Source organism: Phodopus roborovskii, unplaced genomic scaffold (genome assembly GCF_943737965.1).
Source record: "Phodopus roborovskii unplaced genomic scaffold, PHOROB, whole genome shotgun sequence".
Taxonomy (NCBI): domain Eukaryota; kingdom Metazoa; phylum Chordata; class Mammalia; order Rodentia; family Cricetidae; genus Phodopus; species Phodopus roborovskii.
In genome coordinates this window covers 5,274,398-5,289,856 of record NW_026126639.1, presented here as the reverse complement: position 1 = coordinate 5,289,856, position 15,459 = coordinate 5,274,398, and the positions used below count along the sequence as shown (strand labels likewise).

The window sequence follows — 15,459 nt, the reverse complement described above, 5'->3', positions numbered from 1 at the left end:
AGAGTCAGGCGATGGTGATCCACACCTTTAACCCCAGCAACAGTACTAAGTAACCACAGTCAGGCAGTGGCGGCACACACCCTTAATCCCAGGACTCAGGAGACAGAGGTAGATGGATCTGTTTGTTCAAGGCCACCCAGGGCTACATGAAATTGATCCAGTCCTACCTAAAGAGAAACAGCTCACACAAAGGTAATCTCAGCCCTTGGGATCACATGTCTTTAGTCCCAGCACTAAGGAGGTGCAAAAGGAAAAAGCAAAGGGCCTCATATGGAGATTTGTTCTCCAGCCACGGTGAGGAGAGGTAGCAGTCTGAGGCTTGGGGAGAGCCCATGGATCGGCCCTTTCAGCCTGAGGTAGAGGTGAGAGCTAGTGGCCAGCTGCTTTGCTTTTCTGATCCTCAGCTTGAAGCTTGAACCAATCTCTGGGTTTTTATTGATCTTATTACACTAAAATGTGTGACATTCTGGAAAGAGGAAGCTTTTCAGATGACTGTGTACTTCCTATCTGCTCTAATTGTTTCTTTAAAATGTTTTCAGATACTTTTGCTCAATGATATTAACTTGTATAGTGCCATCTTGAAGGAGGCAGGACACCTACCTAAACTGAAACATCCTTTATCGTCCTCTAAGGCTATGTTATCTTCGGAAAGGCTGCAATAATACAATGAAGGTCAGAACTGGGGGTGTGGTCTAGTGACAGAGGCTTACCTAGCACGCACAAGATACACAAGGCCTAGATTCCATTCTGCACTGCACAAAAGCAGGAAAACAACATACACAAAACATCAAAGAGCTTTACTGTATATCTGTTTAATTATGTTGCAAACATCAGCACAGTATCTACCTTGAAAACTCTAGTCAGATAAAAAAAAAAATGACATAATGACTTTTGAAGATGACTCAATTGCAGTTTTAAAGCTTTTTAATATCAAGAGTGAAAACAGACAATGAAAACTAGTTAAAAAGGAGACAGTCTCAGCGCAGATGCCCTTCACACTTTTGTAGTCACCCGCTCTGCTGGTGCAGCGAGTCTGGAGGGCACTGGCTGTGGGTGACACTTCTGGTCTTCAGCTGTGACTGTGCGATGTCGGCAAGTGCGCTTTGGATCTTTTCCAGCAGCATGTCTCCCCGATAAACAACATCCTCCAGACATGTAGCAGCTTCATGATTTTCTTCTTCTAGCTTATATAAGCTAGCAGCCTTTGTAAGACATGAATTTTAATATACTCAGAGATGAAATGCACAGAAACTAAAGTACAAGTGTTTATTTTAAAATCAGAATTGTTTTCTAATCATTATTTTATCTTTAGTAACAGGTATTCTAACTATTTAATTTTTCTCTATGAGTTATTAGGAGACTAATTTTCTTCTTTTTTTTGTAAAGAAGATGTATTTATTTATTATGTATACAGTGTCCTGCCTGCATGTATGCCTGCAGGCCAGAAGAAAGCACCAGATCTCACTTTTCAATCAGAATATTTGGTGGTGTTTGTACTCTGCTTGTAGACATGTTTGTTCCACATTCTGTATGCCATTCTCCACTTTACTGTTCTAACACACTGAGGGGCATTAGGAGACTTATGCCTAAGGTTAAATTGTGCAATATCAATACTGCCTTGAACACACATAATATATTCAGCACAATCTTGCAGAAGCTGTGCTAGCTCACAATTAATAAAGTGTTTGCCTACTACGTAAGACCCTTTATTTGACCACAAAACAAAACAAACCAAAAAACCAACCAACAATCAAACAAAACCCAAAATACCTCCCATTTAAAATTTAGTACTAATCTGAATGTCACAACCTCCTTTAATTCAAAGTTCTCCACCACTAATAATTTTATGAAAAGAAAAAGTTTTCACCTGTAAAGCAGCTGTAGACTCTTCACTGGGTAAGGAATCTATCAAAACATCAATATCTTTTGCTGTCCGTGCAATCAGTGCAGCAAATAGCTGGGCATACTCTGGGGGAGGAAAAAACCCAGTAACTTAAATTATCAAAACCTTATATTTTCATAAGCAGAAATTAATAAGCTGGAAAAACTCAGCTAACTTTCCAATATAATAACTGTAATGGTGAAAGTATAATTTCAGTATATCAGTACTATTTATACACTTAACTTTAATTCAAATTGGGAATTGGCATAACATGTCATTTCATTTACTAGGACAACATTTTGGTACCTTGAGTAAAGGGATCCATAAATGATATTCTTTTCTTACTAAGCTCATACAAGCAAACTGGGCTCAACTCATGCAGCTTATGATTAATATAAGCCTCAGTGTATTTATCTGGGGCTGAAGGGCTATGGGACTAGATGGACAGAAGACTCTGTCTTCAGAAGTCCTCCTCTAAGGGAGTAACAATCTGTCATTAATGTCATAGAATTATGAGGCATATGAATTGAGCTGATAAACTCAATTCCTTAACCAATGAGATAACTTTGCAGATAAGGGCATGTAGTTGGATGTTTTCTGTCTCACCCACCAGTTCCCAAATAACCACTCAGAGGCTTAATATTATTTATAATTGTTTGGCTTATGACTCAGGCTTTTTACTGGCTAGCTCTACATATAAGTGAACCCATTTTTACTAATCTATGCAGCATTTAAGATTTATTTATTTATTTATTATGTAAACAGTGTTCTGGCATGTAGGCATGCCATAAGAGGGCACCAGATCTCATGACAGATGGTTGAGAGCCACCACGTTGTTGCTGGGAACTGAACTCAGGACCTCTGGAAGAGCAGTCGGTGCTCTTAACCTTTGAGCCATCTCTCCAGCCCCTTCTCTCTGCAACTTTGGCTTTCTGCCTGGCCATTGGCTGAAACATCTTTATTCATCAACCAATAAAAGCAACACATGAAGGACATTCCCCATCAAGGGCACTGGACACCAAAGAAATAAATGTTAATTTATGGGGAAACATACAGTAATGCACTCAACCAGTCAGTCACTGTTTTACAAAGAAGCTATAAACTGTAATGTTAGTCAAACTGAGGAGACCTCACCTTCTGTAGGATTGGCGGGTTGGTCTTTATTAATTGCTGTTTGAATGTTACTAAAAGAGGCAGGAGGGCCACACTGTTGTAATACTCCAATGGCATTACAAAACTGGTCTGCAAGCTTGAAAAAAAAAAAAAAAACAAACAAAAGTCAAGGTTACAAAGAGTTGTCAATTTTAAGGATTTTATGAGATGTGGCAACAATTTCTTCATAATAATGATCTCTAAGCAAACTCATACAAAGGAATATTTTTATATAAAACGAGCCAGTTATTATTACTAACAATGATGGAGTTTATACAGCTAACCATATACCCTCACTAGCAATCTATTTACATAGCCTGGTTTCATCATGGCCTGGCCTTGGTGGCGCACGCCTTTAATCCCAGCACTCGGGAGGCAGAGATAGGCGGATCTCTGTGAGTTTGAAGCCAGCCCGGTCTATAGAGCGAGTTCCAGGACAGGCTCCAAAGCAATATAGAGACCCTGTCTTGAAAAACCAAAAAAAGAAAAAAGATGATTTAATCATACAAAGAAACTTAAGTTTGGTATCAGTCTAGGTGAAATTAAATTTGGTATCAATTTAGCCTAAAGAATTGATACACAAGAGAGCTGAAATGATTCATTTCTTCTTTCTGAATGTTTCTAGAGACTGAGCGCTCAAGAGAAGGCTGCTCACAAATAAAACCTGATACCCATCCCAGCAGATGCACAAATTGCAATAGAAAAACAGACACTAACTGGCTGCTTTTGTAGAGAACCTGAGTTCAACTCCTAGAATCCACAGCTCACAATTGTAACTCTAACCCTATGGACTTGATAGCCTCTTCTGGTCTCTATAGGTGCCAGGCACCCACGTAGTACACAGGGATACACGAAGCAAAAACACACATTAAAAAAAAAAAAAAAAAGATTCCTTCAAATCATAACTCAATAAACAAATCCTAAGATACCAAAGTGGTTCTACTTGCAAGAATGATCATCTGTTCTTTCCTTCTACAGTGTGGGTCCTGAGGTTCAAAATTGGGGTTAGACTTAAATGGCAAGTATCTTTACTTACTGAACTACTTTGCCAACCCTAAATCATTTTATATGCCATTTATTTTGTGTATGGCTGTTTTTCGTGTGTCTGTGTGCCATAAGCATTCAGTGCCCACAGAGGTCATCAAATCCTCTGGGACTGGAGTTTTAGATGGTTGTGAACCACTATGTGGGTGCTGGGAGTCAAACCTGGACCCTGAAATAGCAGGCATATTCAATCGCTGAGCCATTTCTGCAGCCTCATGTTAATATATAAAACCAAAACCAAACAAACAAAACACAGGGTAAGTAAATGTTTCACAAGCACGAGCACCTCGATTTGGATCCCTGCACCCACATGAGAGGCCCTGGTCATCCTGTCTGTCTGAAAACATGAGCTCTTGAAAAGTTCAGTGAGAGACCTTGCTCAAAAATAATGAGATAACACAAGATACCCTCAGACAATTCTGGTCTCTACATAAGTAAGCACAGGTAAGTGAACTGCATACACCCACACATGCTTAAACCACACACACACACACACACACACACACACACACACACACACACACACACACACACACACAGGATGAAAATTTCAAGGACAATCTCGGTCATATATAAGTGTGTGAGAACAATCTGAGCTACATTTCTCAGTAAAACAACAAACAAAAAAACCCCAGAAGTCAGGTAGTGGTAGGCATACACCTTTAATCTCAGTACTCCGGAAGCAGGGGGGTAGGGAGAGAGGAGGAATACCTCTGAGTTCGAGGCCAGCCTGGTCTACAGAGCAAGTTACAAGACAGCCAGGGCTGTTTCACAGAGAAACCCTGTCTTTAAAAAAAAAAAAGATAGCAACAAACTAAAAACCAAACTAGAATAATCTCTCTTTTTTATAAGTATTGATACAATATATATTGATATCTGTATCAATACTCCAAGCAAAAATAAGCACTTTTAAAAGGCAGTAGTTGTGAAACTGACTAAATCTAACAAATATCTACTATGTTCCCAAGGTTAACAACAAAAAAGTAATGTACAAAGCACATGATTTCTTGTCTGTGAACAGAGCAGTTACCAAGTATACAGAAATAGTGGGAGTGTTAGAATATAGCTCAGTTGGTAGATTGCTTGCCTAGCAGACATTAAGCCTTGAATCGGATCCCCAGCACCAAAACAGCACATACGTGCAATTCTGGTACTCAGGAGGCAAGGAGAACTTCAGATCAACCTCAACAAAGAAAATTTTTACTGTAAGTTATCAGAAAAGTAATTCTTCAAGACTCAAATTTTAATCTTATTTTGTTTTGTTTTTTTTTTTTTTTTTGAAGTCCCAGCATTCCATTTCACAACACTGTCTTAAGATAGTAGCTATGTGTTCTGTCCTGCAAATGAAACCAACCCCATGACAAGTAAAGTATATAAATATTATAGAGATGAGCATGACAGAGCTTCGGTACTTTGGAGTTTCCAGATGGTAGAACAAGTGTTAATATTGCTCTACGTTCCAGTCTATGTTAGCACTTAAGAGCTGAAAATAATTTACTCTAACTCCCTAGCCATGAATAGGGGGTTTCATCATCTAAAAGTCTCTTGAGTTTATGGCATCTTTCTAAGCTCCTCCAGGGAGTAGCTCTTTGTAAACACATTGCCTATAGACACAGTAGGCATCCAAGTTAGCTAAATTATCAGTATTCCTAAAATGAGTCAAGACTATTTAGCATCCTAACCACCCAACTACAGGACCTCCACAAAAATGCATTTTCTTTTTCTGAGACAAGCTCCAACATTGCATTATTAGGAGTTTTAAAACCTCAAAGGGGTACTTTCTTGGGAGAGGTTGGCTGGCAGCCCAGGGAAATCTTTGCAAAGCAGAATGTAGTTTGGTGACTTCACCTACGTTTAAGGGATAGCCCCTCAACTTAAAAGTATTTTATTTACACAGAGTAGGCAGTCTTCCCATAAGTAGATTCACAATCTCTCAAAGTGATACATCACCAAGAAGCCAAACCATAACCCTCCTGTAAGAAAAACATAGTTCCCCCCAGAAAGACACTCTGCTGGCCTCTTCCCTAAAACAAACAACAACCACAATGACACGGAGATTTTTAACCAACAATAGAAAGTGTTGTACTCTTAATGGAAATAGGCAGAAGCATTTATTTATTTATTTGTAGTCAGGGTCTCTCTCTACACAGCTCTGCCTGTCCTGGAACTCACTTTGGGGCTGGCCTCAAACTCAAGGTTTGCCTGCAGCTGCCTCCAGAGGGCTGGGATTAAAGGGATTAAAAGTTTGGTTCTGAAGTGTCGTCTAGCTCGTGTGTAAATATTTACCATCCCTGTACAGTTAGCAAGAGAAACAGGCAGAAGGGACAAAGTTACCGAAGCCAGCTGTTTTCAGGAGCTTCTGTTGTAGGTTTTATGATTCCCCGGTTATTTTTTTGTTTGCTAGTTTTAACTGACAACCTGGTCTCCACAGCGATTCCCAGGTCAGCCATGGAGGAGGGCGGAACACAGTGAGACTGTCTCTAAACAAACAAAGGTTGCCCTTGTGCACACTGGCTGGACGGGCTTCGCTTTTGGGAGAGACCGTACAGCGGACCGGAGGGGAGACTCCTGGGGATGCCATCTATGTCCTTCTGAGGACTGGTGGCACTGGCTAAGGCGGTGGCCACAGAGGCCGCGGCGAGCGCATCCCAGCTGCTCGGGCACCGACCTGCAAACACCAACCCTGGGCTGCTCCTCGGTGTTGTTTTCTGAGGCGGCAGCTCGCTCACACCGAGCTCGGGCTGGCCCCGACCCCTGCGACCTGAGCACACGCCTTCCTTCCCCGGCAGCGGGCCGCGCTCACCCCCGGGCCCGGGCCGGATCCCCGGGCCCCGCCCGCGGCCTCCCCGCCCCCTGCCCAGGCCCGGCCGCCCCAGCCGCCCTCCCGACCCCTCCTGCGCCCCCCACGGCTGAGCCCGGCCCCTGCTGGCCGTCGCTCGCCCCGGCGCGCGGGGGAGGCGGGGCACGGACGGAAGCCCTCACCGAGTTCACGGCGTCCTGCAGCTGCGTGAGCCGGTCCGCCATGTTCCCGCGGACGCAGAGACGCCAGAGCGCCCCGCTCGCCCGCCATTGGGCGATTTATGGCGCGTCCGGGCCAATCACAGCGCTCCTTTCCGGAGGGGGCGGGGCCGGGGCCAGGGTCGCACGCTCCGGGGAGGGCGGGGCCAGGGCCAGGGCCGCACGCTCCGGGAGGGGCGGGGCTAGGGTCAGGGTCGCACGCTCCTGGGGGGCGGGGCCAGGGTCGCACGCTCCGGGGAGGGGCGGGGCTAGGGCCGCACGCTCCTGGAGGGCGGGGCCAGCCTGCGGCTCGCCCGGCTGGGGAGGCGCCCGGTGCGGGCGGGGCCCGGGCGGAGGATCCCGGTCCACGCCGCGCTGCGATTATCCAGGGGTGGTGGCTTCCTGCCCTCCCGTCCGTCCGTCAGCTTTGTTTGACGCAGTCCTGCGGGGCCTGGGAAGTGTGTTGTTTGTGTGCGGTCGTCGGTTCTGCTTTTTGCGTCGTCTGGAACATTTGTTTTCCTTCACTCTTACATTCCAGGCGGACCACACGGCAAACCATTCACAAATACTCAGGGTCCCAACACTTTTTTTTTCCTGGGGTAGATGTATTTATTTTTGGTAACATACATTAAGTGGCACTAATTACACAGTAACTATAAGGTAACTAACATGAGACCACAGAGCTGTAACTCCGCCACAGCTGCGTGGACTTGGGCCTTTCTGGCTGAGCAAGTTTTCAAAAACCTGGATGCCTTCCCCAGAGCTCTGGCAATGTAACCTGTTAAGGAGTAAAGCTCTGAAGTAGTGACTCACCAGAGTTCCTTGCAGCTGACAGATGAGAGGCAGGATGTGTTAGCTATAAAGTAGTTACAGCCTAATTCTCAAAAGTTACCAACTGTTAAGAAATTCTTGGACTCAGCGCCTGCTGTCAGGTGGAGTGCAGAGAGAGCAGTATCAGAAAGACCCTGGCTGGTCAGACAGGTTGGACATCATTCAATCATGGTTGGCTTCTAAATACTGGTAGCAAGATGACTTCTGATTTGTAATCTTAGGTAAATTACAGACAAATGAAAAGGCCAGTAATTATGCACTAAGATTAATAAACAGCACTTCAAAATTAACCGAATGAGGGCTGTGCTTGCCCAAGGCTTCACAAAATGAGGCACCCAGATTTTTTCTTCCCACATCTGGCTTGCAGAGCAGCTCTCGTGGCCATTTCAAAGACCTCTCTCACTCCATCTTTGGTCTTTGCTGAACACTCCATGTACCCAAAAGCGCCAATCCTGTTTGCCATATCTCTGCCTTCTTCGGGTTTTATCGGCTCCTGCTTCATTTTGGCTAATTCCCGTCTTGTGTGCTCATCATTCCGAAGATCCTTCTGGTTCCCAACCAGGATGATGGGCACATTGGGACAGAAATGCTTGATTTCTGGAGTCCATTTTTCTGGGATGTTTTCTAAACTATCAGGGCTGTCAATGGAGAAACACATCAGTATAACATCAGTGTCTATATAGGAGAGGGGCCTCAGGCGATCATAATCTTCCTGTCCAGCTGTATCCCACAGAGCCAACTCTACCTGCTTTCCATCCACTTCGATATCTGCCACATCGTTTTCAAACACCGTGGGCACATAAACCTCTGGGAATTGATCCTTGCTGAAGACTATGAGCAAGCACGTCTTACCACAAGCTCCATCACCAACAATCACAAGTTTCTTCCTGATAGCAGCCATCGCTTACAAAGGTGCTGAAAAGCTGAAAAACACACAGCTTCTCTGACAGTGGTTGTACAAAGTAACAGGAACGTCTCAGATGCAAGACTCCAGGCGACGACTCTTCGACTCTTCGCGCTGAGGACGCCTGTCCGCGAGTCCCCGAGCAAACTGGGAGACGAGGACCGCAGCTCCGCAGAAGGCGGCGGACTAAGGAGAGAACCGATGGAGGACCACGGACAGTGGGCGGGGAGCGCGAGCGAACCGGGTCCCAACTCTTAAATACAACAGATTATCATTCGCCAGGAAATCAAACTGGCTAAAAGAGTTAGGTGTCTTGTTCCATTGGGCAAGAGTCCCGGAGACTAGATTCATGCTTTAATTCTTGAGTAGGGACGGATGGGTGCCTGGGGAAACTGAGACACAGACATGGGAAGCGTGGGAAACGAAGCGTTAAACAGTGCGGTGGTGAGGGAAGAATGACAGGCAATGGAGAACAGGAGGAGGAAGGGCATTTGGAGATAAGAGGCTTTTTTAGTCAGCATGGGTAACTACACAGCCTTCTGTGTAGCTGTGAGGAAAATGCTTAAGAGGAAAGGAGAGGGAGACAGGGGCCAGAAGAGAGGCTCCAGGAAAACAAGCAAGTTAGGCAGGTTCCGTCTTAAAGGAAGACCAGGCTCAGCTTTTAGATTGCGAATCGAGAGCTTTGATGGTTTTACACGTGAAGAGTGATACTGTGTGATATCTGTGCACTGTGAGGATACATGTATTGATGTGATGGGTTTAATAAAAAACAGTAAAGGTAACCAAGCCACCACGTAAAAGAAGGCAGATTAAAAGACCTGGGTTTCCCAGCATGGTGGTGCACACCTTTGATTTTAATCCCAGCCTCAGGAGGCAAAGGCAGGCAGACCTGTGAGTATGAGGCCAGCCTGGTCTACAGAGAGAGTTCCAGGACAGGCTCCAAAGTTACACAGAGAACCCTGTGTGTGTGTGGGGGGGAGAGAAGACAGGTAATTTAAGTTATAAGAACTTATAGTTAGGGGCTAGAGAGATGCTCAGCAGTGAAGAGTATTAAGTGTTCTTCCAGAGGACCAGGGTTCACTTCCCAGCACCCATTTGGCATTAGACTCACAACTGCCTGTTACTGCCAGTAACTCCAGTTCCGGGGGACCTGACATCCATGGCGAAAACAGCAATGTAAAATAAAAATAAAATAAAATAAAAAACTAGTTAGGAACAAACCTAACTTTCAAAATTAATAATTACAATAATTGATAATGCCTTTGTGTCTTTATTTGTGAGGCCCAAAGAAAAGTCTATCTACAAAGTGGTAGCAGGAAGGTTATTTCTGTAAGTTTGGGGATAATCTGCAAATGCCTGGTTCCTGGATTTCCCACAGACTCTTTATCATAGTTCCCAGACCTACTATTCCTGGCTATCGTCCTGGTGTTGGAGGTGGATGGGTGTTAGCCTTTTGTCTGTTGCTGTAACTGAAGAACACAGACCTATATTACACAGCACAGTTGACTCACTTCAGTGTTCTGAGGCTGGGAAGTCCACTATCAAGGTGAGGCTGCTGTGCTGTATGCACTAGAGAAGACTACTCAGACATGGACTTAAGCCAATAGGAAGTCTTTATTAGCCTGCCAGTGACTACACTGGGTGTTCAGGATCCCACTGCAGTGCCAAGCCCTCCTCAGGGTGAACTTTCAAGCACCAAAAACCATATCCTGGGTTGACAGACTTCAGTGGGTTTTGGTTGGTTTTTGGTTGTTGTTTTTCAAGACAGGGTTTCTCAGCAGCTATGGAACCAGTCCTGGCACTCACTCTGTAGACCAGGCTGGACTCAGACTCACAGAGATCCTCCTGCCTCTGCCCCCCCCCCCCCCCCGAGTGCTGGGATTAAAGGCGTGCGCCACCAAGGCCCGGCCAGACATATTTAAACTTACAAGAACAGTTAGCCAGAAGTGTAACTGCAGAAGTCAAAGAGCAAGTGAGACATTTAGAGACTTTCCCCAAACTCTGGAATTTGATGGGTTAGGTCTTTGTTTTCATTTTGGCAGGTGTGCTGAGTCAGTTGTGTTAAGATCTGCTGGGGGCCTGTTACAAGGCAGAACCAGAGAGCCCAAGAGGACACACTTTAATCACATGATAGCCCATTAATACATTGACTGGACATTAAAGGGCTCTGAAGATCCAAACTACAGAGTCCTCAGGACCCAATCATCTTCCAAAGGTCTCCCCTCTTAAATTCTATTAGCATGTGACTTTGGGGGTTTAAAATCCCAACAATTTGAAGGGCATTTTGAAATCCTGTTGAGGAAATAATTTTTGAGTATCTCAACTTCTGGGATTTTATCCCCACCCATCTCTTCATTTCCAACAACAGTCTTTTTACCTTTCACATTGCTCTTCCTCTTATAAATGAAATCAATGGTCAGGTGTGCTAGGGCTTGCCTTTAAACCCAGTATGGACCTCTGAGTTTGAGACCAGACTGATCTACATACCAAGTTCCAGGCCAGCCAGAGTTGCATAATGAGAGCATGTCTAATAAAACAAAAAGTTAGCTGGGTGGTGATGGCACACGCCTTTAATCCCAGCATTCGGGGGCTGAGGCAGGTGGATGTCTGTGAGTTTGAGGCCAACCCGGTCTACAGAGCGAGTTATAGGACAGCCAAGGCTGCACAGAGAAACCCTGTCTCCAAAAACCAAAACGAAATAAAAAGTTGGGCACGGTAACACACATCGTTAATCCCAGCGCTCACAAGGCAGAGGCAGACAGATCTCTGGGTCTGTGGCCAGACATGCATGCACACAAAACACCCAAACATAGAGGGTAAAATTTAAAAGCTATTTTAAATTATACAAATAAATAAATAAGAGTGGGCAGGGAAATGAAAACATTCTAAAAGTATTTATTGTATGTGTGCCTTATGCGTGTATGACATGCACGTATGCAGAAGCCACGGCATGCATGTGAAATTTAAAGAGCACTATGGAGTCGTTCTTTATTTCAGCTGGGTTCTAGGGACTGAACTCAGGTTGTCCGGCTTGTGCAACAGACACTTTACATGCTGAGCCATCTTGCCAGCTTGGTTAAACATTTCTGAAGGAAAAGTTAAAACAGATGGTGATTGGCTGGTAGGCCGCAGTTTATCGCTGTATTAAGTGGGCTTAATCACTTTGTCAAGTGGGGTTAATAAAGAGTTCTAAGTTTTCCAACCCAATGGAAGAGAATTTGAGTGTCTTCAGTACAGGAGCCATCTCAAGACAACCCATGTTGCAATGGCCGAAGATTCTTGGCCAGAGTTTAGTCATACCTGTGAGACTTCTGCTAGGCCCATCTACTTCAGCCCCTCCCCCCAACCACTATCTTTCTCAACTTTTCTGTGCGCTATTTGAAGAGTCCTGTTAAGGCTGTGGATGTGTGTTAGCTTTTTGATATTACAATGTGGTTTGAGATAATCGACTGGTCAACAAAAGATACCCACTCATGGTTTTAGAGGTCCTGCCTGTTACTGATTGGCCCATTAGTTTGGGCCGAGTGGAAGCAAGATTGGAATGGTAGAACTCATTCTGTGGTCAGAACACAAAAAGGAGAGAGAGCAGAGACCCAGACTCCGGTGTCCCCTAAGGGCCACCACAGCTACCTAAGGGGACCCCTCCTAAAATGTACCTCTTAAAGCTCTTGTCACTTTCTGGTAGTAACATTCTGAGGAAATGTCTGTGGCATGTGGACTGTTGGGAGACTCCTACAATCCAAGCTATAATAAGAGCCTTTCCTCCAGACAAGACTCAAACGTTCACAGACATGTCCGTTTGCTTGTTTTTTGAGACAGAGCTGCTCTGTGTAGTATTGGCTGTGATAGAATTCAGGGGCTCTGTAGCCCATGGCATCTGCTTCCCTCTGCCTCCTGAGTGTTGGGATTAATGTTTGCACACATTTAAAGCTGAAACCATGAGCTCTCTGAGGTTGTGGAGGTCTTTGAGGCTGTCCAGTCTGCTTAGCCAAATGGGTGAGCCCAAGCCAGGCCCATGAGAGACTTCATCTTAAAAAAACTGAGAGCCAGGCCAGGCATTGGTGGCTCACGCCTTTAATTCCTGCACTCAAGAGACAGAGGCAGACGGATCTCAGCGAATTCCAGCCCAGCCTAGTCTATGGAACGAGTTCCAGGACAGCCAGAGCTATGCAGAGAAACCCTGCCTTGAAAAAAAAGAAAGAAAGAAACAAACAAATAAAATAAAAAAGAAAATTAAGAACCAACATGGACTCCCAAGGAACAGAATACATGATTTGTCTCTGGCTCCCACACAAACACATGCCCTCACGAACTTTCAAAACCACCATTATGCAAGGACATAGGCCCAGAAACCCGTCTACCTCAGAACGACACTTCAAACAGTCAACGCTCTTTTTATTAATCGTTGTGGCAAGGGCTCCTGTTTCAAAACATCTGCCGTAACCCTCCTAATTTTGTCTTTAATAACTTCCCCTTCCTCTGCTGTCTTCTACCCTTTAGTCTGCTACCATGACCTGTGTGTGCATCCTGCTACAGCATCTGTCCCCATGGTCATGCTCTGTTCCTCCCAAAGAAGCAGCAGTCTTTGGAGAATCTCTGGGTTTAGCTAAGTTAAGCTGACAATGCTGTTTTATAAGCAAACTTTAACAAATAAACATATCTCTTAAAAAAATCATATTCTTATTCAACAGACACAGATCCTAAATATCACAGTTTAATATAGGCATATGCAGAGAAAACCATTAATTCAACTGCTTGCTATTATTTTAAACATTGATCACACATGATAAATCTGAAACCTGTCTTTCTATGGACTGAACCATAAATGGTTGTTTTAAAGGGAAGAAAACCCCATGTGCGCATCTCTTCATAAATTAATTGCCTTTTCCTAAATACTGCAGATGAGTCAGTTACTTCCTGAAGCACTGCTGTGGGCCACATAGGGTGATAATGCTATGACAGGTCACCTGGTCAGTGCCTAATGTCAAGCTCCTGCCTTTTGCTACAAACAACACTTTGGACATTTCTTGATACTGATTTAAAATCCTATTTTTACATTTTACTCATTTACTTGTTTGGTGTGTTTGTGGGGCAGGGGGTGACTGCATACACGCGCAGTAGAAGTCAGAGGGCAACCCGATTTCTCCTTCACCACCTGGATCCCATCAGGTTTGGCCACAGGCTCCTTGAAGCACGAAGCCATTCCACCCACCCAAGTTTTCAGACTAATTTTTTTAAATCGATCTAGTTAGAAGTGGAATTATTACACTAAAATTGTAAAATATCTTGCTGCTGCTGTTGTTGTTTTCCGATCAGGGTTTCTCTGTGTAGCCCTGGCTGTCCTGAAACTCACTCTGTAGACCAGGCTGGCCTCAAACTCACAGAGATCCGCCTGCCTCTGCCTCCCCAGTGCCAGGATTAAAGATGTGCACCACTGCCCCGGCCCATAACTGCGTCTTAAAATAGTGAACAACCGGCTTGTGGCTGGGGGACACCTTGCCGAGATCCTGCTCGGTTTTATAATTGCACTCTGGGGCGGCTGAGGCAGGACTGTGTGTGGTCAGTTCCAGATCAACCTGGGCTACGTAGCAAGATCGATCCTAAGTCACTAAGATAAAATTCATTAGTGGAGCTGCAAGCTTATCTTCTTGGGAGGAAAGCAGCAAGAGGTCAGAAGTTCAAGGCCACGGGCTACATGAGACCTGGTCTCAAAAAGAAAGAAAGTTAATTTGCACCATTAGGAAGGCACAATAGAGCAGGCGGCGATGGCAGGGTCTTTAAGGAAGCAGAGGCAGGGCGGTTACTGAGTTAGAGAACAGCCTGGTCTACAGTGTGGGCTCCAGGGCAGTCAGGGACACACAGAGAAACCCTGCCTCAAAAGGTAAAAAAAAAAAAGAAAAAGAAAGAAAGGAAGGAAGGAAGGGAAGGGAAGGGAAGGGAAGGGAAGGGAGGAAGAGAGGGAGGGAAGGGAGGGAGGAAGGAAGAAGGGACAGGCAGGCAGACAGATAGGAAGAAGGGGGGGGGAGTAGACAGACAGGGAGAAAGAAGGAAGGAGAGAAAGAAAGAGAGAGAGAGGAGGGAGCGGCAGACAGACAGACAGACGGGCAGGCAGACGGACAGACAGACGGGCAGGCAGGCAGACAGACGGACGGACAGACACGGGCAGGCAGACGGACAGACAGACAGACAGACAGACGGGCAGGCAGGCAGGCAGACAGACAGACAGGCCGACAGACAGACAGACAGACGGGCAGGCAGACAGGCAGACAGACAGACAGGCAGGCAGACGGACAGACAGACAGACGGACAGGCAGACAGACAGACGGACAGACGGGCAGGCAGACAGGCAGACAGACGGGCAGGCAGACAGACGGACAGACAGACAGACAGGCAGGCAGACGGATAGACAGACAGACGGACAGGCAGACAGGCAGGCAGACAGACGGACAGACGGACAGGCAGGCCGACAGGCAGGCAGGGGCGCCCGGTGAGCCGGCCGGGGCTGGAGGCGCGCCCCCGCAGAGCCGGGCGTGCACGCGCGCGGCCGTCCCGCCGGAAGAGCGCGCCTGGCGGCTGGGGCTGCGGAGAGCGGCGCGCGGGCGCTCCGGGGCGGCATGCAGCACCGACCCCGCCCGCGCCAGGGCGCCTG

The 15,459-nt window shown here is 45.8% G+C and overlaps 2 protein-coding genes across 2 annotated transcripts; both read right to left on the bottom strand.

Moving 5' to 3' along the window:
* Positions 1 to 1,006: 1,006 nt before the first annotated feature.
* Med21 (mediator complex subunit 21) lies at positions 1,007 to 7,185 on the bottom strand. Its single transcript, XM_051173371.1, has 4 exons — positions 7,061 to 7,185; positions 3,017 to 3,131; positions 1,868 to 1,968; positions 1,007 to 1,202 (listed from the first exon to the last, which is right to left on the bottom strand). The coding sequence occupies exons 1-4, from the start codon at positions 7,100 to 7,102 to the stop codon at positions 1,008 to 1,010; spliced, it is 453 nt and encodes a 150-aa protein (XP_051029328.1). The 5' UTR covers positions 7,103 to 7,185; the 3' UTR covers position 1,007.
* A 476-nt stretch (positions 7,186 to 7,661) lies between these two features.
* Positions 7,662 to 8,886, bottom strand: LOC127213106 (transforming protein RhoA-like). The gene has a single exon (XM_051173353.1). The coding sequence runs from the start codon at positions 8,805 to 8,807 to the stop codon at positions 8,226 to 8,228; it is 582 nt and encodes a 193-aa protein (XP_051029310.1). The 5' UTR covers positions 8,808 to 8,886; the 3' UTR covers positions 7,662 to 8,225.
* Between the last annotated feature and the right edge of the window lie 6,573 nt (positions 8,887 to 15,459).

Excerpts from the sequence above, each read along its gene's own strand:
- Med21 (XM_051173371.1), bottom strand. The coding sequence starts at position 7,102 with ATGGCGGACCGGCTCACGCAGCTGCAGGACGCCGTGAACTCG. Across the intron at positions 3,132-7,060 it reads TGCAGGACGCCGTGAACTCG|CTTGCAGACCAGTTTTGTAA; the intron begins GTGAGGGCTTCC and ends TTTTTTTTCAAG. Across the intron at positions 1,203-1,867 it reads AGTCTACAGCTGCTTTACAG|GCTGCTAGCTTATATAAGCT; the intron begins GTGAAAACTTTT and ends TGTCTTACAAAG.
- LOC127213106 (XM_051173353.1), bottom strand. The coding sequence starts at position 8,807 with ATGGCTGCTATCAGGAAGAAACTTGTGATTGTTGGTGATGGAGCTTGT.